Source organism: Scyliorhinus torazame, chromosome 7 (assembly GCF_047496885.1).
Source record: "Scyliorhinus torazame isolate Kashiwa2021f chromosome 7, sScyTor2.1, whole genome shotgun sequence".
In the NCBI taxonomy this organism is placed as follows: Eukaryota; Metazoa; Chordata; class Chondrichthyes; order Carcharhiniformes; family Scyliorhinidae; genus Scyliorhinus; species Scyliorhinus torazame.
This window is the reverse complement of record NC_092713.1, coordinates 252,387,742-252,412,729: the sequence shown is the minus strand read 5'-3', so window position 1 is coordinate 252,412,729 and position 24,988 is coordinate 252,387,742. Positions and strand designations below refer to the sequence as shown.

Below are 24,988 nucleotides of genomic sequence, written 5' to 3'. Positions count from 1 at the left end.
TGTTCCTTCTACTAGAGGATCCATGAAACTAAAGTGAAAAATATAAATCATGCTCTGCTTCAGTTGCAATCAATATCATTTACATTGATTTGTTGATCTCAATGTCTGCCAACGCCGATGTGATTTTCAGGGTTCGGATTTCACCCTCCCATTGTGTTCACTCCAGTCATCCAAGAATGAGGATATTAGGTGTGTTCAAATTGGAAATATGTGAATATTTCCCTCACATTTTGGTTCAGTGTATTGAAAATGTCCATAAAAATTACCCAGTGTAATACTTCTCATTCTCAAAGGCTAGAAAAGAAAAAAAAAAAAGACCCTCGCCCCCCCCCCCCCCCACCCCCCCAAAAAAAACAATTCTCCCACTTTATACTTGAATCTAATGTGCACATTTAGCCAAAATTTATTCTGGTGCCAATTCAGATTTTGAACTGTTGCACGTCGCTTAATTTTTTCCTTGATGCAAATGACGAACAGTAACAATTCCTCTTGCAAGTTCACAGAAGACTAAATCTGCTATTCTAGCCTTGCAATTGAATACAGAATATCTTATTGTTTTCTTATAACATTTGATGGAGCTTGCAGGTCACAAAATAGGTGACATGGTTCTGACCATCTACGAAAGAAAAGGAATTCTTAAAGAAGATTTAAATTGCTTAACCAGGATTTTGTACAAAGCCATATATAAATTTTTTTTAAATGTACCCACTGAAATGTGTCAATAAAATTGAAACCTACTGGATGAAAAACTGGCTTGGCATCAACAGAATACAAGTTAGAATTGCTTGAAACCGGCTGCTTCCAGGTGCAAGTGGATGAAACATTGTAGCACAGTTCCAGAATATAGCTTTTTCAAAAATAAAAAAGGCAAATCTTAAGATTTCCCAGTGATTAGTTTACCTCGCTCATGATACTGTATCATGACGTATAATCCAGCTCGATAATCTTTCTTCCATGTAAAACGTGAATGGGAAATTAGCTGATCTGTCTGCTCTAATGATTAATGCTAGTCTTGCCATCACAGAAACTGCCATTTCCCCCCCAAAATAATCATATTCTGATATATTATGAAAAAGTAAAAGAAGCCAAAACAAAATCTTAAGTCCGCAGGCCATACGCTAAAATAGTTGGATAAAATCTTCTGAATTGCCAAAGTGTGACACAGACCTAACAGCAAATACCATGCACACACACGGAATTAAACCAAAGTACTACACAGCTAAACAAAATAATCAACCAGAGAATGTTTTGAACGTCACTCCTTTTGTAAAAATGCAGAAACATATGATTTTAAAAAATCAAGCTGTATTTAGAACTTGCATCCTGAAATACAGGTTATAATTTGATGAACACAAATAATTAACCACCAGGAATAAAGACGCTAAAAATGAGGTACTGTTCATTTTTATTGAATATTAAGGTAAATATTTCACATTAATACAGGCTACATAAAGTAGAGCCACTATACGACATGAAATTTACTCTTGTTTTAACCCTTTTTAGTATGTAAACAATTATACATGTATTTACCACTCTAAAACATCTGGATTAATTCACATAATTATCTAGTCCTCGGCTGCATACAAGCAGTTTACAGTACTGTTTAGCCAGCAGCACAAGAATAGTTTGTCCCAAGTCTTAAGTCAAAATGGCTAAACTAACCAGAGAACCAAACCTGCTATGCAGGTGATCACTTTGTTCATAGACAGTGGTAAATCAATTAAGTTCATGCGTAACAGCCCACACAGAATTTCAGTTAGGCACATCAGAAAAGTTTTGTCCTGTTAATTTCTTCCCAGATCAATCTAGTTTCAATCTCAGAAAGACATGTCAGGAATTTGTGGGCATGCTTGCGGCCTCTAGTTGACATGGTTCAGATGCACGTTTCCAATATGTGGCGCCCAGGTTCCAGGCCACACCTGAAAAATTTCATTAAAACTGAATGTTTAATTATGACATATGCAATCCTGTTAGAGAAACTTTCAAGTAAACATCATAGAACGCCAAAACAAAAGCAAATGACTGCGGTTACTGTAAATCTAAAATCAAAACAGAAAATGCAGGTCTGACATCATCTGTGGAGGGAGAAACAAAGTTACATTTCAGGTTGATGACCTTTCATCAAACTAGAAAAATTTAGAGATGTAACAGGTTTAAAGCAAAATCAATGACAGGAAAACAGGGCGGGGAAGAAAACAAAAGGAAAGGTTGGTAATTTGGTGGAAAACAGGTGAGATTAAGGGAGGAGGCACAAGGCAAAAGGGGGTTGGAATTGGACAAGAAAACATACAAAAGATGCATCCAGAGGATGTGTAAGTGGGAAATCATTACCAACAGCTGCCATTCAAAACAAAAAAACCCTAGAAATGGGGGCAGAGAGTTTGATCTGAAATTATTGAACTCAAATGTTGAGTTAAGGCTATGAAAGATGAGGTGTGTTCCTTGAGCTACAATGGAATAGTGTGGAAGCAGAGAACAGAAAGGTCAGCGGGAGCGAGATGGAGAATTAAAATGACAGATTACTGGAAGCACAGGGTCATGACTGCAAACTGAACGGAGTTCTTCCAAAGCAGTAACCCAACCAACATTTAGTATCCCTGATGTAGAGGTCATCTACTTGAAACATTAACTCAGTTTCTCGCTCATAGATGTTGCCAGACATGAATATTTCCAGCATTTTCTATATCACAGAACTGTTATGGCACAGGAGGCGGCCATTTGGCCCAACCTGTCTGCACCGGCTCTCCAAATGAGCGCGGTGACTTAGTGTCATTCCCCTGTCTTTCCCTATAGCCCTGCACGTTGATTCTATCATCTAATGTTCTCTTGAATACCTCAATTGAATCTGCCTCCACCACACTTCCCAGCAGTGCATTACAACCCTAACCTCGTGTGAAATTTCTTTTTCCTCACATCACATTTGTTTCTTTTGCAAATCACTTTAAACCTGTGTTTTTAAATCTTTAAATATGATGAAACACGATCCACCTAACCACATTCCAACATTAAGATTTGAAAACTCCTGGAAGAGAAAATACATAAGTAATTCCAGCAATAGAAAGGATGTTTGTGTGCTTAATCGGAAGCTTTTATTGAGTCGTTTTGTTGCCTTTCCTGCCACAGATCAAAATTACTTGTGTTTTTTAAAAAACTTTCATTTGCTTTGTTCTTACCTACACCATTTAAACAACCCAATATTACTATTCAATTAATGTTCATGCCGCACGTGTTGTCATGATACAGTTATAAAGGCAAAATAAAACTTATTCTGGTCCACGATCAATAAAATGGCACATATATTGTGAGAATGGATACCCAATTGATGATCCCAATGGATACATCATCACTGCAGATGGTGCAAATAAGATTTTTGAGTAAAAGTATAAATCTTCAGTCACAAGGCAAATTTCAACTTGCCGAAGTCTACACATTTTCCAGGCAAGTCAACAACTTTTGAATATTGGGCGAAGTGCAAAGAGATATAATAGAATAGTGTACATGTGGACGTTGGCTCCGCACTTGCAACTGTTGAGGGATAGTGTCAGGAAAAGAGATGTATTTTTAAGTGATCTTAATTTGCATTGTGAAATATTAGAAATAAGGTTTAATTTAGTGTTGTTGTGCAATAAAAGGGTAAACCTATAATTAAATACATGCTAGACAAAGATGTTTTGTATGTCTGGGGGTTTGGTTAGCTCAATCTAAGCTTCTATTGTGCTGAGAGGGTTTACCTCATGAAAAGTAAACATGCTGAAAAAAGCATAAAATCATTGCTTAGTAACAAGAGGCACCTTTAGGGGAGGAAGGCTTTTGGTATGTAGTTTTGGCTGAATTCATGGCAGTTGGTTATATAAGGCTAGAGCGGTCATCTCTCTCAGCTTTGCTGGAAGAAAATGGTTAAGAAACAAATGCAGGAGACTTAAAGAACAGTTAGTTAAGGAAACTGGAGAAATTAAGATATGTTTCGAAGAAGTCTGAGGCTAAAGGAACAGGGGAAACAGATACTAGAACAGAGTACTGTTCAGTAAAGACAGATGGAACTGAGAAGAAGTTAGCTAGTGAGAAGGCAGAAAGATATCTGAAGTGATTTTACGGTGCGTGAGATTTTATTACAGACTGTGGAATGAGTGTTGAAATAATTGTGGAGATTGGTGACTGGTTTCAGAGTTTGTGTAAAAGCATTTTAGATAAAGGAAAGGTGGAAAACATGGTGCTGGATTCCTTGTCAAAAGTGGAGCCAAAGCTTTGTTTGACAGGATAGTTGGAAAACATGGAATGAATTCTTAATGAAAGCAGCTGATCATATGGAAATTATTGTTTAAAATAAGATTTTAAAGCATGTCTTGTTGCGAGTGGAGTTTGGAAACACATGTGACAATCATCTAGGGAGTATTTGAGAAGAAATCCACAGAAGATCGGTTCAGTGGCATTTTGTTTCAGAATGGGGTGTTATCTTTGAAAACTGTATACATGTGCGAAGCTACGGGTGAAGTAAAGGTGTTGCATTATAACCCAAATTTTCACGTTTAATAAATGTTTTTTTGCTTGTTAAAATTAATTAGTGGGCGTCCTGACTGAGTTCGAAAATTGGCTGCCATGTTTTAGTAATCTGGGCTTGGAGGCTCGGTGCGTTAGATTCAATGGAACACTACAAATCTGTCCTTTGAGGCAAAGGGTCACCAATTGTTGGCTCTGTATCATCCAATTCTCGTTTTGAGTTTGAGGGGTTGGAGCTGGTCAAGATGTCCCCCTCACTGCCGGGGCTAGGGCGGTGGACCACCTGATGGAAGTGATGTTGCCTCATGCTTCGATCAGTCGAATCTTTGAGAGATCCTGAAGAGTGCTCACTGATCCAGGCTTATCCTTCATCTTCTTGTGTAATATACATGGTATCTTAATCCTGAAATTCTTCTATAATCATGGATGCTACTCCTTTGTGATTATGTTGCTCGATTATTTAATATTTACTGCTGTCTTTTCTCCTGAAAGGGAGTGCAAGATGTGAGCGTGAGGGCGTGTGTTGTCGATTATCCTGTTTTAGCAAAATCATGTTGAGTCGATTATGTGAAATGTGATCTGTGCAGTTTTACTCCTTTTTTGTTATTATGTCTTTATAATCCTGGTGGCTGTGGTAAGGCAATGTTCTGCTTTTATCACCCCCCCCCCCCCCCCAATCTTATTTATAAGAAGGATGAGCAGAGCTGGAGTGGGATGAAGGGTGGTTGGTTTGGGTTGATAGGGTTAGTTCCGTCCTCACCCGAGACTGAGGATACCCCCCCAGTTACAGCCACTTCACGTCGGTTTTTTAAAATTCATATATTTTTCCCTTAATTTTGGAATATTTGAATTTAATAATCCCTGCCTTTATCCTTTCGTGGCCTGAGCAGATTTTGTATCCTGTGGAGGACTGGGTCCCTTCTGAAAGCTTTCCTTGAGTGCTCTCTGTGGGCCTCTTTTGGTGATTTAACACTGGTGCATGCTGAGGCGAGACTGGTTAATTGTGACCAGGTTGCTGAGGAGGGAGATGGCTTTTGGTATCCTTTCTGCGATGGCAATTGTTCGGAGTCATTTTGGGGGAATATGCCATGGGGGGCTTCTTTCTTTCTCTCTTCATCCGAATCAGCAGGGTGCTGTTTCTAATCCTGGTCTGATCTGTTGGTCTGGGGGGGGCGGTTTCCCTGGTTGTACCAGGCAGGTGAAATCAGCACTCCCCAGCATGCCCAATTGTTGGGTGTTGACGGTTCTTCTTCTTGGGTCATGGTTCTACATTCCCAGCTGGGGCTGGAGTGATCATCCTTTTAGACTCTGCATTGTTATGGGTGGGGTTGGAGATTTATGGGTTCGGCTGGTGGGACAGGTTTTGGGGTGCATAGGAGGCTGTCGGGTATAGTTTCCTGGGTCTCAGGATGTGCTGGGCAAGGCAAGGTCCAGCGCCATGTCTAGTATCCTGTTGCCTTTGGGGGCTAAGGGTGTCCCTTTTTGAGGGTATTTGTTGGGGGAATCCTGGGCGGTTAGGTTTTACTTCTTTGGTGCATGGGGGCCTGGGGATAAACCAAACTCTGTGCTTGGTAAGATATCCGAACATGTTTCTGCTGGCCCTCTCTATATAATATGGAATGATGTTGGCTCTGCACTGGGCCTTAGTTTGATTATAGGTTGAGTTGCGTGGTACGTATGTAAATCCACTGGGATTTCCGTCTTTTTATTTGCTTTTGTAAGGGTGGGTATTAAGAATCCGTGCTTTGATCCTCTGTGGGTACAGATGTGTCTGGTATCAGAGAAGAGGAGGCTTTGATGGGTCATTGGTGCCTTTCGCGGTGCTGGAAGATGTATGTTGGTGCGCACCTGAACACGCGTGGAAAGTTTACTCTGATTTCTCGTAGTAATTATGGGCTGACACGGCGTGCGATGGTGTTCATCATCTTACCATGGCCTTCGTGGCCTTAACCCGTTTCTCCCTCGGTTTCTGGTGAGGCTGTCTGGGAACCTACTTATGTTTGTTGATTGTATTGAGCCAGCTATGTTTTTTCCTATCTCTCTCTGTACTCATATGCTGAGCCTTTTTTTTTCTTGATCCTTGCTTATGGCAATATATTATTTTGTTGCATTATTCTTTAAAATGTAAAACCTTAATAAATATCATTTAAAAAACTAATTAGTGGTCCTGTGTCTCTGTTCCTCCATGTTTTCAAAAAGAAAATGTAAACATTCCAACCTTTTGAGCCAGGGTTCCATTCTGGAATCTTCCTGTCCAGTGGTAACACCAAGGATCGTAACAAAAGCATGTAGTTATAAAGGTGAGATTCAAGGATGTAACTCATACAACAGAGGGGACTGTGTGACACAAGAGGAAAAACATTTGGGATGTAGGATCTGATTGGAATCACAAATGTGCAGTGAACTCATGGATGATAAGGAAAATTGAATGGTCAGTGACAAGGCAACAGAGTGGGCAAGAACAAGGCGAAGGGACAGCAAACTCCAGATTCCACCATGTAGGATACCATTCATAATTTTGTCTTGGTGCTGTTAATTGGGAAAAGTCAGATTGGAGGATGTGGATGGCAAGCATACAGCTGCACAGCAGTGACAACTAAAGTACCTCAAGAGCAGAAAGCCAAGATACAATGTTGGTAAAACACTTTTAAAGCAATTTTACTTGTGTAATCCAGTTATGAACATGAAAGAGGTCTATATCCCCGTGTTAAGACAGTTCAAAGTTCATTTTTATTCTCACCTGTTGGGGATCAGCATTGTCAGAGGAGTTTGCAACAACCTTTATCATAGGATTCCAGGCAGGGTCTGTAGCATGAAGTCCGTTAAAAAGAGGAGCCCCTGGACCATCGGCCATCTGTGGATGTGGAGGAATCATTGCATTTCCATACATGGAAAGTGGCAAGCCCTGCTAAAATGGAAATAAAATAATTTCAGGTTTCAAGAAACAGCAAGTTGATTTTCTGATTTTACGACAGACATTAAGATTAATTATTTCAAGGGCAGCATTCCAATGATAGTTTTCACATTTAGGCAACAGTTTACTGATTTGTACACAGAAATTGGATATGTCGAGATGGAGCTTTTATTTTACCGATACATCATAACCAAACCATTGCTCAGATAATCACCTGATACTTAGCAGTTACTAATTGTAGACAAATCAAATTCTTAACAGCCCAAGTAAATTTATTGCATTTTTTTCTCTACAGAATGTCAGTATTGAATATCAAGAAACTGATCTTGTGTGCTGCATACTTTGTCAATTAAATACATGGATTACGGGGCGGCACGGTGGGGCAGTGGTTAGTATAGCTGCCTCAAGGTGCCAAAGATCTAGGTTCGATCACAGACCCAGGTCACTGTCTGTGAGGAGTTTCCACACTGTGTGTGGGTCTCACTCCCACAACCTAAAGATGTGCAGGGTAGGTGGATTGGCCATGCTAAAATTGCCCCTTAATTGGAATTTTAAAAAAAATTAAATAAAAAATGAAATACATAGATTGGAATCATAGCAAAATGAACGAGCCTATTTTAAGCAAAATATTGAACTGTGGTGCCCGACTAAACCATTGGATTAGAGGAAGCAGGAAGCTAATAATTCAAGTTAAAATGTTCAGGGATTCCAAGCACAAATGAGGGCGAGCTTTCAAAATAAGGGAGAAAAAAATCTTACTGATGACTTATTAATTTCTTTTGAAAAAATAGGGTCAACCATGCTGTTCAGAGTTGAAGCTTATGGATGAATCAAAAGACAGGCTGCATCTACTGCATTAGATCCAGCCACCCCATCTAATATAGGTAATAGACATAATCGGCACTGAACATTTGTCTTTGCATGTTCCGTGTCAAGACCAGAAGACATAGGAACAGAATTAGGCCACTCGGCTCATCGAGTCTGCTCCGCCATTCAATCATGGCTGATATTTTTCTCATCCCCATTCTCTTGCCTTATCCCCATAACCCCTGATCCCCTTATTAATCAAGAACCTATCTATCTCTGTCTAAAAGACACCTAGTGATTTGGCCTCCACAGGCCTTCTGCAGCAAAGAGCTCCACAGATTCACCACCCTCTGGCTAAAGAAATTCCACATCATCTCTGTTTTAAAGATCGTCCCTTCAGTCTGAGGTTGTGCCCTCTAGTTCCAGTTTTTCCTACTAGTGGAAACATCCTCTCCACATCCACTCTATCCAGACCTCCTGACTATGAAGTGATCAAATAATATCCAAACATGTTTGGAGCCAAAATGGAAGGAAGGCAAGTTCTGCAACAATTACTCTAGAATCCCAGGTGCCTTGGGATGCTTAGATTGGACTACTGTCATTCTTGCAGAGTTATCAGATGGTAATCTATTGCTTTAAGCACAAACTTGAATGTTACAGTTCAAATATTAAAATATTAAAACATGCCGGTGTGCTAGTGCATGAGTCGCAAAAAGTTGGTTTACAGGTGCAACAGGTGATTAAGAAGGCAAATGGAGTTTTGTCCTTCATTGCTAGAGGGATGGAGTTTAAGACTAGGGAGGTTATGCTGAAATTGTATAAGGTGTCAGTGAGGCCGCACCTGGAGTATTGTGTCAGTTTTGGTCTCCTTACCTGAGAAAGGACGTCATGGCGCTGGAGGGGGTGCAGGGGATTCACTAGGTTAATCCCAGAACTGAAGGGGTTGGATTACGAGGAGAGGTTGAGTAGACTGGGACTGTACTCATTGGAATTTAGAAGGATGCGGGGGGGGGGGATCTTATAGAAACGTATAAAATTATGAAGGGAATAGATAGGATAGAAGCGGGCAGGTTGTTTCCACTGGTCGGTGAAAGCAGAACTACGGGGCATAGCCTCAAAATAAGGGGAAGTAGATTTAGGACTGAGCTTAGGAGGAACATCTTCACCCAAAGGGTTGTGAATCAATGAAATTCCTTGCCCAGTGAAGTAGTTGAGGCTCCTTCATTAAATGTTTTTAAGATAAAGATAGATAGTTTTTTGAAGAATAAAGGGATTAAGGGTTATGGTGTTCGGGCTGGAAAGTGGAGCTGAGTCCAAAAAAGAGCCATGATCTCATTGAAAGGTGGAGCAGGCTCGAGGGACCAGATGGCCTACTCCTGCTCTTAGTGCTTATGTTCTTAAATAAAGTAAAAGTAAAGTCACTAGATGACCATAGGCTGCTTTCCCCTTTGAGGGGGAGAGCTGACTCGTGGCGTTTTAACCCGAGGATCACTATACCTCGGCCAGTAGGGTAATTGAACCCGTGCTGTTGGCCTTGAATGCATCACAAACCAGCTGTCCAGCCAACTGAACTAACCGACCTAACTGAGCTCAGACTGAGAATCTTTCCGAAATTTCAATATTTGCATTTTTGCAATGGAAACTTACACTGAACTACATGACAGCAATTCAAAACTTTAAAATTCTGCAGTTGGGGGGTGGGGGAGAGAGAAATCAGATTTTTTGAAACACGTACGTCAGTCAGCATCTGTGAACAAGGAGCTCTGATGGAAGGCAGTTTGCCAAAAACATTTATTTCTTTTTATTCACTTCTGAGGCATGGGTATGCTGGCAGGCCCTAATTATCCATAGAAGGCAAGGCATAGGCTTTCTTCCTCAACACTGACTGTCTACCAGTAACACAACTGGCACAACCATATTAAATAGAATTCTGATCCAACAATGACAAAGGAGTGCCAATCTCTGCGCACATGAGGATGATGAGCGACTTAGAAGGGATCCTAAAAGGTGATGGTGTTCCCATGTTCCTGCTGTTCTTTGACGTGGTAGACGTTGCTTTTGGGAGATGCTGCCCAAGAATAGCTGTCAAGTTGTTGCAGGTGGTACACACTGCAGCCACAGGCCATTGGTGGAGGAGGTGGACGTTTATTCTACTGGATCAAGTGCCAATCAAATGGGCTACTTTGATTTGGATGTTATTCAGTTTAAAGGTGATTTTGCAGGTACACCCATCCAAGTAATTGACAAGCATTCAAACACATTCTGACTTCAGCTTTACAGGTGATGAATTGGAATTGGGAGGTGAGATATGCCAAATTCCCAGTCCCTGTTCAGTCGTAGTTGCCATAGAATGCATATGGCAGATCCAGTTCAGTTTCCAGTCAACACCGACTCCCAGTATACTGATGATGGGTTACTCAGCAAAGAAATGCATTGAATGTCAAGGCGAGTTGGTTAAGACTCTCCTCCTGGAGATAGCCATTGCTTGACACTGTGGCCTAAATGTTACTTTGTCACTTAGTACATTATGCTTGGATGCTGTCCAGGTATAACTATATGTCTCACTGATTCACTCAGAACATATTGAATTCACAAAAGAATGCAGGCAAGCGTGGATGACATTACCAACATAAAAGGGCGGAGAAATATTGGGCAGGATACAAGAATTCCCTCCTCTTTGACTAGTACAGTGGGCTCTTTAACATCCACTTAAACTAATGGAATAAGGCAGATGGAGCCACAACTTAATATTGCACCCCAATGGTAGCACAGGCACTTCAGCACTTCTTCTGTAGCATACAATTACTATTATCCTCGGTTGTCTGCTCAAAGGCAGGTCCTACAGCACTTTTTCTGCAGCATACGATTCTTCTTCTTCTTGGTTCTCTGCCCAAAGGCAGGTTGTTAGCGATTATTTGCCATACCACGGCAAAGTGCCGTGATTATTTTACTACAAATACAGTGAAGAGGCAGGTCTCGAGTCTCCTTCTGCCAGAATGGGGATCTAATCCCATGCTGTTGGCATGAATCTGATCCACACACCAGCTATCGAGACAATTGAGCTATCGGGCCCCCCAGCACACTTCAAAATTTTGTCATAAGCTTGAAATCTTATATAGGATTCAAGTGCTTCTGATCAAGAAACTGTCCTATTATAAAGGATTAACCTAAAGTAGCTAGCTTTTTCAGATCTATAAAAGACACACTAAGCTCTCATGCAAATGGCTTGATGAACTTCATATGAGAATAGGTGAAGCAAAAAGTTATATTAAAACATCACAAGTTGGGAACAATATACAGAGCACAAAAAAATAGACAAATTCTGGCTTCCCATAACAGTTCAATGCAATTCCACACTTCCTGTTAAATGTGACAAAAAAGGATGGTGCAGCTTCTTGGAGCACTGGGATTGGTTTAAGGGACATGGGTACTGTACAAACCAGATGGGTTGCACTTCAACATGTCCAGGACCAATATCTTAGGGTTTCGGTTTTAGAAAGAATTTCAACTAGCATGGTACGGGAATAGGGACTCAAGTGCCGATTCAGGTGAAGCAAAGCCAAAAACAGAAGACAGAAAATTAGTAAACCAGAAACAAAGGCTGGAAAATAAGCAACAAAAGAGTTGTTCAGTGATTAGCAGTCATTATTCAATGTAAGGAGTCTAATGAATAAGAGAGATGAACTGAGGGTACAGATAGCTACGCTATCATATTTCAAAATGTCTATTACTAAACATGGCTCAAAGGAGGGCAGGAAAGACGCCTCAAAATTCCTGGTTACATGGTTTTCAGAGGGGGATTACAAAAAAAAGATGGGAGTGACAAAACTGGCCCAAAAACAAACGCAGCTGTGTGAGGGATGATATGCTCGATGCATCAAATAGGATCATATGGGTGAACTAGGGAACAAAAAAAGAAAGAGGCAATCACATTGCTGGGAATGTACTATTGACCCCACAACAGTCCAAGGGAGATAGAAGAGCAACTTTGCGGGAAGATTGTTGAGAAGTGCAGAAACAAAACACCAGAAAAATGAGGAATTAAATTATCCTAATATTAAATCGGATAAATTAGTTGTAAAATGTTAAAGAGGGGACAGAATTTTTAATGCATTCAGGAAAACATTATTTTAGTCAGCTCATAGCAAACACAACAAAAGAGGGGACAATTGGCAAATAGGGTTAAGGAAAACCCCAAGGCTTTTTCCATGTACAAAAAAAGCAAGAGGGTAGCCAGGGAAAGGGTTGGTCCACTGAAGAGCAGGCGGGGGAATCTATGTGTGGAGCCAGAGGAAATGGGCGAGGTACTAAATGAATATTTTGCAGCGGTATTCACCAAAGAGAAGGAATTGGTGGATGTTGAATCTGGAGAAGGGTGTGTAGATAGCCTGGGTCACATTGAGATCCAAAAAGACGCAGTGTTGGGCGTCTTGAAAAATATTACGGTACATAAGTCCCCAGGGCCTGATGGGTTCGACCTCAGAATACTGAGGGAGGCAAGAGAGGAAATTGCTGAGGCCTTGACAGAAATCTTTGGATCCTCACTGTCTTCAGGTGATGTCGCGGAGGACTGGAGAATAGTCAATGTTGTTCCTTTGTTTAAGAAGGGTAGCAAGGATAATCCAGGGAACTACAGGCCGGTGAGCCTTACGTCAGTGGTAGGGAAATTACTGGAGAGAATTCTTCGAGACCGGATCTACTCCCATTTGGAAGCAAGTGATAGTATTAGTGAGAGGCAGCACGGTTTTGTGAAGAGGAGATTGTGCCTCACTAACTTGATAAGTGTTTTTCGAGGAGGACACAAAGATGATTGATGCAGGTAGGGCAGTGGATGTTGTCTATATGGACTTCAGTAAGGCCTTTGACAAGGTCCCTCATGGCAGACTGGTACAAAAGGTGAAGTCACACGGGATCAGAGGTGAGCTGGCAAGATGGATACAGAACTGGCTAGGTCATAGAAGGCAGAGAGTAGCAACGGAAGGGTGCTTTTCTGATTGGAAGGCTATGACTAGTGGTGTTCCGCCGGGATCAGTGCTAGGATCTTTGCTGTTCGTAGTATACATAAATGATTTGGAGGAAAATGTAACTGGTCTGATTAGTAAGTTTGCAGACGACACAAAGGTTGGTGGAATTGCAGATAGCGATGAGGACAGTCAGAGGATGTAGCAGGATTTAGATTGTTTGGAGGCTTGGGCGCGAGATGGCATATGGAGTTTAATCCGGACAAATGTGAGGTAATGCATTTTGGAAGGTCTAATTCGGGTAGGGAATATACAGTGAATGGTAGAACCCTCAAGAGTATTTTTCTTTTAAAAAATAAATATATTTTATTGAAAATTTTTTCTAAACAACATTTTTCCCTCTTACAAAGCAAACAAAACGAAAATAAATCAGAAAATTTTAACAATACACAAGTAACAAAACCCCATTATCTATTGGCCTAAACTAAACTAAACTAACCCCCCCCCCCCCCCCCTGGGCTGCTGCTGCTGGTCATCTATCTCCCCTCTAACGTTCCCTTAGGTAGTCGAGAAATGGCTGCCACCGCCTGGTGAATCCTTGAGCCGATCCTCTCAGGGCAAACTTTATCTGCTCCAGTTTAATAAACCCCGCCATATCATTTACCCAGGCCTCCAGTCCGGGGGGTTTCGCCTCCTTCCACATGAGTAGGATCCTGCGCCAGGCTACTAGGGACGCAAAGGCCACGACATCGGCCTCTTTCGCCTCCTGCACTCCCGGCTATTCCGCAACTCCAAATAGGGCTAACCCCCAGCTTGGTTTGACCCGGGCCTTCACCACCTGCGAGATCACTCCCGTCACTCCCTTCCCATATCCTTCCAGTGCCGGGCACGCCCAAAACATATGTGCGTGGTTTGCCGGGCTCCCGCCACATCTCCCACATTTGTTCTCCACTCCAAAGAACCTGCTCAATCTTGCCCCCGTTATGTGTGCTCTATGTAGCACCTTAAATTGAATCAGGCTAAGTCTGGCGCATAAGGAAGAGGAGTTTACCCTGCTCAGGGCATCAGCCCAGATACCCTCTTCTATCTCCTCCCCTAATTCTTCTTCCCACTTTCCCTTTAGTTCTCCCACCGACTCCTCCCCCTCTTCCCTCATCTCTCTGTAAATCTCTGACACCTTGCCCTCTCCGACCCACACCCCTGAAAGCACCCTGTCCTGTATCCCCTGTGTCGGGAGCAACGGAAATTCCCTCACCTGTTGTCTAGTAAACGCCCTCACCTGCATATATCTCAAGAAATTTCCCCGGGGTAACTTATACTTTTCCTCCAATGCTCCCAAGCTCGCAAAAGTCCCATCTATGAATAAATCTCCCACCTTCCTAATCCCCAACTGGTACCAGCTCTGAAATCCTCCATCCATTCTTCCTGGGGCGAACCGATGGTTGTTCTTGATAGGGGACCCCACCAGGGCTCCCCGCACCCCTTTCTGTCGCCTCCACTGTCCCCATATGTTCAGTGTTGCCGCCACCACTGGATTCGTGGTATACTTTTTAGGTGAGAACGGTAGCGGTGCCGTCACCAGCGCCTCTAAACTCGTCCCTTTACAGGACTTTCTCTCCAGTCTTTTCCACGCCGCTCCCTCACCCTCCATCATCCATCTACGTATCATTGCCACATTGGCGGCCCAATAGTAATCTCCCAAGTTCGGTAGTGCCAGTCCTCCTCTGTCCCTACTGCGCTGAAGGAACCCCCTCCTTACTCTCGGAACTTTCCCTGCCCACACAAAGCTCGTGATGCTCCTATCTATTTTATTAAAAAAGGTCCTGGTGATTTATATAGGGAGACATTGAAATACAAATAAGAACCTCGGGAGGACCATCATCTTAATTGCTTGCACCCTGCCCGCCAGCGATAAAGGCTGCATGTCCCACCTCTTGAAGTCCTCCTCCATTTGTCCTACCAGCCGTGTCAGATTAAGTCTGTGCAAGGTTCCCCAGCTCCTAGCGATCTGAATCCCCAGGTATCGGAAGTTTCTTTCCACTTTCCTTAGCGGTAAGCCTTCTATCTCTCTACTCTGGTCCCCTGGATGTATCACAAATAATTCACTCTTCCCCATGTTTAGCCTATACCCCGGGAATTCCCCGAACCTCCTCAAAATTCGCATAACCTCTATCATCACCCCCGCTGGGTCCGACACGTATAACAATAGGTCATCCGCGTATAACGAGACTCGGTGTTCTTCTCCCCCTCTAATCACCCCTCTCCATTTCCTGGAGTCTCTCAACGCCATGGCCAGAGGTTCAATTGCCAACGCAAACAACAATGGAGACAGCGGGCATCCCTGTCTTGTTCCCCTATATAATCGGAAATACTCCGATCTGTGTCGACCTGTAACTACGCTTGCCGTTGGTGCCCCATAAAGAAGTCTAACCCAGCTAATAAACTCGTTCCCAAACCCAAACCTCCTTAACACTTCCCATAAATACTCCCACTCCACCCTATCAAATGCCTTCTCTGTGGCCATTGCCGCCACTATCTCTGCCTCCCACTCCACTGGGGGCATCATTATTACCCCTAATAGTCGTCGCACGTTAATATTCAGTTGTCTCCCTTTTACGAACCCTGTCTGGTCTTCGTGCACCACCCCCGGGACACAGTCCTCTATCCTCGATGCCAGTACCTTTGCCAGCAATTTGGCGTCCACGTTCAATAGTGAAATAGGTCTATAGGACCCGCACTGCAACGGATCTTTGTCCCTCTTCAAAATTAGCGATATCGTCGCCTCCGACATCGTCGGGGGTAGAGTCCCCCCTTCCCTGGCCTCATTGAACGTCCTCGCCATCAACGGGGCCAACAAGTCCACATATTTTCTGTAGTATTCCACCGGGAACCAGTCTGGCCCCGGGGCCTTCCCTGCTTGCATGCTTCCCAGTCCCTTAATAACCTCGTCCACCTCAATCGGCGCCCCCAGGCCTGCCACCTCCTGCTCCTCCACTTTCGGGAACCTCAATTGGTCCAGGAACTGCCGCATCCCCTCCTCTCCCTCTGGGGGTTGAGACCTATACAGTTCCTCATAGAAGGTCTTAAACACCTCATTTATCTTTCCTGCCCTTCGCACAGTGTCTCCCCCTTCATCCCTAATTCCTTCTATCTCCCTCGCTGCTGCCCTCTTTCGCAGTTGGTGCGCCAACAAGCGACGAGCCTTTTCCCCGTATTCATACCTCCTCCCCTGTGCCTTCCTCCACAGTACCTCCGCCTTTCTGGTGGTCAGAAGGTCAAACTCGGTCTGGAGTCGTCTCCTCTCCCTGTACAGCTCCTCCTCCGGGGTCTCTGCAAATTCCCTGCCCACCCTTAAAAACCCTCAAGAGTATTGACAGTCAGAGAGATCTTGGTGTACAGGTCCACAGGTCACTGAAAGGGGCAACACAGGTGGAGAAGGTAATCAAGAAGGCATATGGCATGCTTGCCTTCATTGGCCGGGGCATTGAATATAAAAATTGGCAAGTCATGTTGCAGCTGTATAGAACCTTAGTTAGGCCACACTTGGGAGTATAGTTCAATTCTACCAGAAGCATGTGGAGGTTTTAGAGAGGGTGCAGAAGAGATTTACCAGGATGTTGCCTGATATGGAGGGCATTAGCTGAGGAGAGGTTGAATAAACTCGGTTCGTTCTCACTGGAACGAAGGAGGTTGAGGGGCGACCTGATAGAGGTCCACAAAATTATGAGGGGGCATAGACAGAGTGGATAGTCAGAGACTTTTCCCCAGCGTAGAGGGGTCAATTACTAGGGGGCACAGCGTTAATATGTTAGGGGCAAGGTTTAGAGAAGATATACGAGGTAAGTGTTTTACACAGAGGGTACTGGGTGCCTGGAACTCGTTGCCGGAGGAGGTGGTGGAAGCAGGGACGATAGTGACATTTAAGGGGCACCTTGACAAATACATGAATAGGATGAGAATAGAGATATACGGACCCCGGAAGTGTAGAAGATTTTAGTTTAGACGGGCTGCATGGTCAGCACAGGCTTGGAGGGCCGAAGGGCCTGTTCCTGTACTGTACTTGTCTTTGTTCTTTGTAACTTTGTGGTTGTATGATTTACCTGATCTGCCCAGGGCCTGGTTGGGATTGGGTTGCATTGTGTGGTACAAGTGTAATATAGTACCGGCTCAGTGTTCGAGTGCTCATGAATTTTCTTTTGGTTTTTAAAAAAAAATAAACTGATGGGTATTGCGTTGATGATTCTTTGTATTTTTTTCTTTTGTTCTGTAGTGATATTTGTAAAATAGTATATATTTTTTTAAAAACACATTTTTACTATGTTGAAAAGTTAAACCACAGAAATGTATTGTTTTTGTACAATAGATGTTCTTTGTTCCAATTCTGGACTTGGGGATGAAGCAGGGCAGGTGGAAGGGCAATTCAGAGTATTTTCCAGTGGTAGTGATCATAATTTAGTTAGATTTAGCTTGAGATCAAGTTCTAAACTAGGGGAAGGCCGATTTAATAAGATCAGATATGATTTGGCCAGAGTGGACTGGGAGCGGACACTTTTAGGAAACTCTGTGACAGAACAGTGGGATGCATTCAAGAATTGGGAGAGTGCAGGCCCAACATGTTCCAATCAAGAAAAATGGTGGGACCAATAAATCCAGTGATCCCTGGATATCAAGGGATATGCAGGGGCTGGTTGAGCACACTAGGCTAAATTGCTGGCTTTACAGCAGACCAAGGCAGGCCAGCAGCACGGTTCAATTCCCGTACCAGCCTCCCCGAACAGGCGCCGGAATGTGGCGACTCGGGGCTTTTCACAGTAACTTCATTTGAAGCCTACTTGTGACAATAAGCAATTTTCATTTCATTCATTTCATTTCATATACAGCACTGGATAAGGCGAAAAAGGGAGGCTTATGGCAGATAGCAAGGGCTCCAAACTGCAGAAGCTCTAGAGGCAAATAGAATGTGCAAGAGGGAACTTAAAAAAGGAAATTAGGAGAGCGAAAAGGGGACATGAAAGGATACTAGCAGGCAAAATAAAGGAAAGTCCTAAGTTGTTTTACAAGTACATTAAGGGTAAAAGGATAATTAGGGAAAGAGTAGGGTCCATTAAAGTTCACAGTGGGAATTTGCGTGTGGAGCCGGAGGATGTAGGTACGGTTCTAAATGAATACTTTTTGTCAGCGTTCACTTGTGAAAGGGTCAGTGTGGATATAGAAATCAGGGAGAAGGACTGTAATAAAATTAAAGGGATTAACTTAGGCAGAGAGGAGGTTCTGAGTGTCTGGCAGACTTAAAGATTGACAAATCTCCAGGGTCAGATAAAATGTACCCCAGGCTGCCGAGTGAGTCAAGGGAGGAAATATCAGGGGCGCAGGCAAAAATTTTCAATTCCTCTTTGGTCACAGGAGAGCCGGAGGACAACCAATGTGGTACCATTAGTCAAAAAGGGATAAACCAGGAAACTACAGACCAGTCAATCTAACCTCTGTGGTGGGAAACAATTGGAAGTAATTCTGAGAATCAGAATCTGCATTTGGAGAGGCAGAGATTAATCAAGAACAGGCAGTATGGTTTTGTTAAGGGGTAGTCATATTTGACCAACTTGATTTGAGTTTTTTGAAGAGGTGAATAAGTGTGTGGATGAGGGAAATGCATTTGACGTAGTCTACTTGGACTTCAGCAAGGCTTTTGATAAGGTCCCACATGGGAGACTGAAAGCGAAGGTAAGAGCCCATGGGATCCAAGGAAATTTGGAAAATTGGATCCAAAATTGACCGAGTGGCATGAAGCAGAGGGTGATGGTCGATGGTTGTTTTTCTGACTGGAAGTCGGTGTCCATGGGGTCCTGTAGGGATCAATGCTGGGACACTTACTGTTTGTGGTTTTGAAATGGGAAATGGTTCAGAAGGGCACTTGGCACAGAAGATGGCTGCCTGACACACAAGATGGAGACACAGAGAATAAAGCAGACATAACTGATGCTTGAAGCCCAGCGGGGTGCCAGTGGGACAGATAGGAACAGATCCAGGACAAAGGGAACCAGACAGGAAGATTAAGAAATACATAAATGCGGGGCACCACTTGAATAAAGCAGACTTCAGCCAAGGTGTACACAATGATATGTTAATACGATTGTCTTGGGCCATATCCTAAAACAAAGGGACAATCGATATTGCTTTCCTGCTGCTACCTGTAACCTGTAAAACCTCTTTAACTATAACCATGTGTAAATGGCAAATCGCTTACAAATAGCGATGTACAATCTATAAAATGTTTAAAGATAACAAGGTGATAATTGTTTTGTATCTGGGCCCATTGTGAACCCAAAGTATAAAATGAATGACTGCCATTCAAACCACGAGAAAGGCTGGCTACCGTACCGCGGGGTACGTACGCTTTCTCCCGAAGCTTTGTGTAACAATAAACTGCACTAATTGGACACAGCAAGTCTGACTCTTGAAGTGGTTGATTTTCCCACAACATATTGGCGTAGTCGGCAGGATCTTACTTCTGGTGAGTTCCGATCAAAAGCCGGGGTAAAGATCGTTTCGCATCTGCAGGAGTCAGACAGGTCAAAAGGTGCAGTTTAAAATAAGGTACCTATAGTGATAAGCATAGTGATATAAGTCTTGACTGTATCGTGACATGATAATAGATAAAGTTTGGTACTAACTGCTGATAGTATTAAGGATTTGTGGCTTGTGCTGATCAACAAACGGACAAGGTAATGCTGCCCAAACACCCAGCCTTAGACTGGCTGTCAAGAGGAGGAATCTCCCACTCGAAGGTCAGGATTTGAAGTGGGTATTGAGGAACCAAAGGCACTAAGGATTGTGAAGCACAAGTGGCAGAATTGGCTAACCTCCAACTCTGTAGTGGCGAACAAACGCAGAGTTCTTGTATGAAAGGAGAGCATAAGTTGGGTACTGGGCTGTCAAATGTCTTATTAGCGGTGCAGAAAAGGAGCTGATCAACTCTGACCTAGAGCCGAACTCCGGTGGAGAAGCACGTTGCCGAGGCGGCAATAGTGGACACCGTGAGTATAAGTCAAACCCTGAGAGACGGTAGCGATAGCGCGGCGCTGGAATAGTAATAGTGTCTGGGGGGTAGTGAAGTCCCTTCAGTAGAGAGCACACTTTGCTAGGAGGCAGCTGCGGCCATACAGACGGTGCTAGGGTAGTAACAGTGACTGGGGGGGTAGTGAAGTCCCTCCAGTAGAGAGCACACTTTACTCATAGTAACCGGGGGTATTGAAGTCTGCGAGATGGCAGGGAATTATATAAAAAGGGGATCTGTAGGTTCTCTTATCGAGACATATATGACAGACAAGCATTGATAAAAAGGATGAAGAAGGACGGCTGGGACACTTCCCAGACCTTAGAACAACAGAGGGATTGGATAGACAAAAAGAGAAACAAGACTAAAAAGATAGGGAAAATGTTAGTACATCAGTTAGTACGACTAATTGAACAAGTAGGCACCTCTACTGAAAAGTGGAAGGAAGACAAAGAGAAGATCAGGGAATTAGAATCTAGAGTAAAGGAACTGGAGAAACACAACCACGTGTTGAGAGAACAAGGGAGGGGGGAAACCGATCCTCTACCCCCTTACGAACCCACACAGCAGGGGCCAACCGCCCCTCCGGCAGGGTGGGGTGCATTAGAATACAATTTAGCGGCAGTAACCCAAGGGGGAACAGATGCGCAGCAAAAAGCGAATTATAAACCCTTTACCCCAGGTGAGAGACAGCAGATAATGGCTTCCCTGGGCAAATGACAACCTACAAGCGCAAACACCAAATTCTGGGAAGAATTAGACACAATCTGGGTAGGACACCAGTTACACCTAAGAGACGTACACCAGCTGGTCAGGGCAGCCTGTCCAGCAGATAAGTGGAGGCAGGTAGCTGGCGGACCCGTCACTCCTGCAGCCCAGGATCATAACAGGGGACGGTGGACACATGCCGTCGCTTTAACAGCAGAGATAGATGCACAGCATGACCCCTTCGCCCAATTTAAAACGGAAATCCAGAGTGTGTGAGGGAACGCTCCCACTAACTGGAGCAAGATCACTACCACAAGACAGCAGAAAGGGGAAGGAGCTTCTGAATATGGGGAACGATTGTTCCATGTGTACCAAGAGTGCTCAGGGCAAGGGAACACATGCCGTGGGGATCGGGCGTTCATCCAAGCTTTTAAAGATGGACTCTCTAGTGCCCACCAGACTATCCTAAAAATAGGAGTGATTATGTCCCAGGATTACGACGAGTTGGTCGAGTGGGCTAGCGATGTACAGGTAGAGGAGACATCCCAGGTCAGAGCAAGACCAGAAAGAGTAGCAACCCCAGTAACGGGAACTGGGCCAAGCCGAAACTTACCTGCCACAATTGTGGCCGGCAAGGGCACTATGCGAGGGATTGCGGGGCCCCACAGAAAGGAGACAGACCAGGAGTCAGTGGGAAGCATTGCAGCCACTGTAATAAGTATGGACACTCAGAGGCAGTGTGTTGGGAGAAGCATGGGAGACCCCTGACCCGATCCAGGACCACCACAGAACCGGAGGTATCACGGAACCTCCGAGGTCAGCAGGACTGACTGTCTGCAGCCCCCACTCACAAGGGTAAAAAGGAGGGAAGAATTTGTATCTGCACTAGTAGGGGGCAGACAATGTGAGATGCTAGTGGACATAGGAGCGTCCATATCTGTTACCAACCTACCCTTACCCCATACAAACAAAATGTTTGCCAAACCGGGATAGGAGGGAACAAAACACCTGCCTACCTGAGCGAAGTCACGTTAGTAGAAATAAATAATTTGTATATACCCATGAGATTCTATGTATGCCAAAATAACGAGGCTACAATAATGGGAAATGATTTAATGAAGGAATATAACGTTTTAATAGATTGTGGAAAGGGAGAATTGATTTGGCCAGACAGGGCGGTCAGAAAACTAAAATAGGGAAACTTACAAATCACTTGGAAACCATTAAGGTGGCCACAGTCACCGCCAGAAATTGGGAATTAGAGTGTGGGCGGAGACAAAATTAGATACTGGACTGACTAAAACGGACCCAATAAAGGTACCAGGACCAGAGCATAAGCCCAACCAACAGTATCCAATTAAGCCAGAATATTGGCAGAGGAAGTAATCCCTAGATGGGGAGTGCCCCTACAAATTGATTCGGACCAGGAGACACACTTCACTGGGAAAGTGATGAAAACATATGCAAGCTGATGGGGATAAAACAAAAATTCCATATCCCCATCAGCCACAGAGTTCTTGGATGGTGGAACGTATGAATAGAACACTTAAGAATACATTAGCTAAAGCCATGCAAACAGGGAAAAATGTGGACAGAGGAATTGCCCACTATACTAATGAGGCTAAGAGCTACCACAAACCGGACAACCGGCTTCACCCCTTATGAGCTAATGACAGGACGGGCGATGCAATTACCAGAAAGCATCATAACAGGTGGGACCGATGTTGGTCTGCTAAAAGACAGAATAAGGAGATATGTTTCGGAACTGAGGATGCGCAAATTCGTAAAAGACAATCAGGAACAAAAAGACGCACAAAGGGGGCTTGAAATATTCCCTGATGTCCCAGCAGCGGGGAGTCGCGTCCTAATAAAAACACTACCTGTTAAGCCAGGATTTGCCCCAAAATGGAATGGGCCATATGAAGTCATAATTAGTGGAAACACCTGTGCCTGTATTGACATAAGAGGGAAGGGAACCTGGAAACACGGGACCCAGCTCAAATTGTATAAACCTTAACATGAATGAACTAATCCGATTGCTTTCCCCAAACACAGGAGGAGACCGTGAGCGAAGGACCAGTGTACTCGGAAAGTGTAGAACAGTTCTGCAACCAAGCATACAGACAGATTATAAACGATAGTGTTAGAATTGATACTTGCTCGTTGTAAAAATGTGTGTAACCACGGGTGTGATTATGATACTTTGCGTTGTCGCGACTGTAAATTTGACTGGGCTAGAGGATAATCTATTTTACAAAGCCCACATAAACTTACACAGGAATCGAACTGTATGCTACCTATTAGCGCAGTCGGTAGAAGCCCTATTTGTAGCCACCCCTGGGTGGATCCCGAGCAATTTATATACAGTTGATACATCAGGTGCACCCTGTAAGGGAGAAATCGGAAAGTATAAAAAGGGGATACAGGGGAGATGTGTGAAATTTGTAACTCCCACCGACTCTGGGGGCGGGGAGCTCCAAAAGGAGGGAGGGAAAGCTGGTCCAGATACAGCAAGCTATCCGCTTTGTTTCACAGGGCAGGGATGGGGATGTGCCTATGCCCTGGTCCCCACAAATAATTCCTGCATACAGACGCAGTGCATCCGCCAGCATTGTCGGGTTAATAAAGGACAGTTTACTTGCACCTGCAATGAACTAAAATGCATGAACATAACCGCAGGAAGACAGCTCATGCGTGGGCAGTGCAATGGGACTCACGTAAGCTCAGTCACATGGACATACCCATTTGATACTTACCAGGTGGTGGAATCAAACGGGGAGTCAGGGGAACCGAAAAATTGGGAATACAGGCAGACTCTTAATCAGGACACTACATGCTACCGGGCAAAGAAGGGATACGTCTTCCTCCTCAATGGAACATACGTGACAGAAACACTACATCTCCCAGGCCTTTTTGCAGTGGGAACCATAGGACCACTCACCGTACCATGCTCTCAGAAGGGACATATTCAGAGAAGAATAGTGACCCGGGCTATCAGAAAGGAATTCTGCGCTGATTGGGAAACCCCGGGCACATTAGGATCATCCCTGGGGTACGGGTTCCTCGGGACTCTAGCTCTGGGGGGAGCAGCAGGAGTGATTAGTGCTAAGAACAGAAATGTAATTGTTTGTGGATTAACAATCTTGGGAAACAGTACCTCAAAAGCGCTAGAGGCTGTCAACCAAGAAATGGCTGAACTCAGATTATATGCACAACAGACACGGTATGCAGTAGACTACCAGTTAGACCAACAAGGGGGAAGTGTGTACAATCATAGGAGATAAATGAATATCCCATGTCATAGACGAATCCTATAATATTACAGAGACCATTCACAATATCAGGGAACACCTGGATAACTTCAGACAGGGACTCACAAAAGGAAGTAGCTGGCTAGAGTGGCTAGTGGGAAATACCTGGGGACCCTATTTAATACACGGACTGGTCATGTTCATATCGGTCACACTGGTGTGCTGCCTTAGCTTTGGGTGTCTAAAAATCTGCTGTAGCACCGTAACAAAGGTTGTGTCAGGATCCAGTGTCACCCTTAACGAAACCACGATATTCCCCGAAGACTCCAGGAGATGCGGAGAAAGTCGGGAAGTTGCGGACCTGTACCTATGACAGGTACCGTGGTGTTGGTCTATGGGGCTGTTGGGGCGACAACAGCCCGGACCAAAAGGAGGGGTTGAAGTGGGAAATGGTTCAGAAGGGCACTTGGCACAGAAGATGGCTGCCTGACACACAAGATTGAGACACAGAGAATAAAGCAGACATAACTGATGCCTGGAGCCCAGCGGGGTGCCAGTGGGACAGATAGGAACAGATCCAGGACAAAAGGAGCCAGACAGGAAGATTAAGAAATACATAAATGCGGGACACCACTTGAATAAAGGAGACTTCAGCCAAGGTGTACACAATGATATGCTAATACGAATGTCTTGGGCCATTACCTAAAACAAAGGGACAATCGATACTGCTTTCCTGCTGCTACCTGTAACCTGTAAAACCTCTTTAACTGTAACCATGTGTACATGGCAAACCGCT

At 44.0% G+C, this 24,988-nt stretch overlaps 1 protein-coding gene across 7 annotated transcripts in view; it reads right to left on the bottom strand.

The window, feature by feature from the left end:
* Nucleotides 1–1,393: 1,393 nt before the first annotated feature.
* The window catches only part of ankhd1 (ankyrin repeat and KH domain containing 1), a 253,244-nt gene continuing 229,649 nt past the window's right edge, over nt 1,394–24,988 (bottom strand). For all 7 annotated transcript variants that reach the window (XM_072512258.1, XM_072512260.1, XM_072512259.1 and 4 more), the window contains 2 exons: nt 7,238–7,405; nt 1,394–1,919 (listed from right to left, as the gene is read on the bottom strand). In XM_072512258.1, the coding sequence (XP_072368359.1) occupies nt 1,860–1,919; nt 7,238–7,405 (228 nt within the window). In that variant the 3' untranslated portion in view covers nt 1,394–1,859. The remainder of the gene's footprint in view (nt 1,920–7,237; nt 7,406–24,988) is intronic.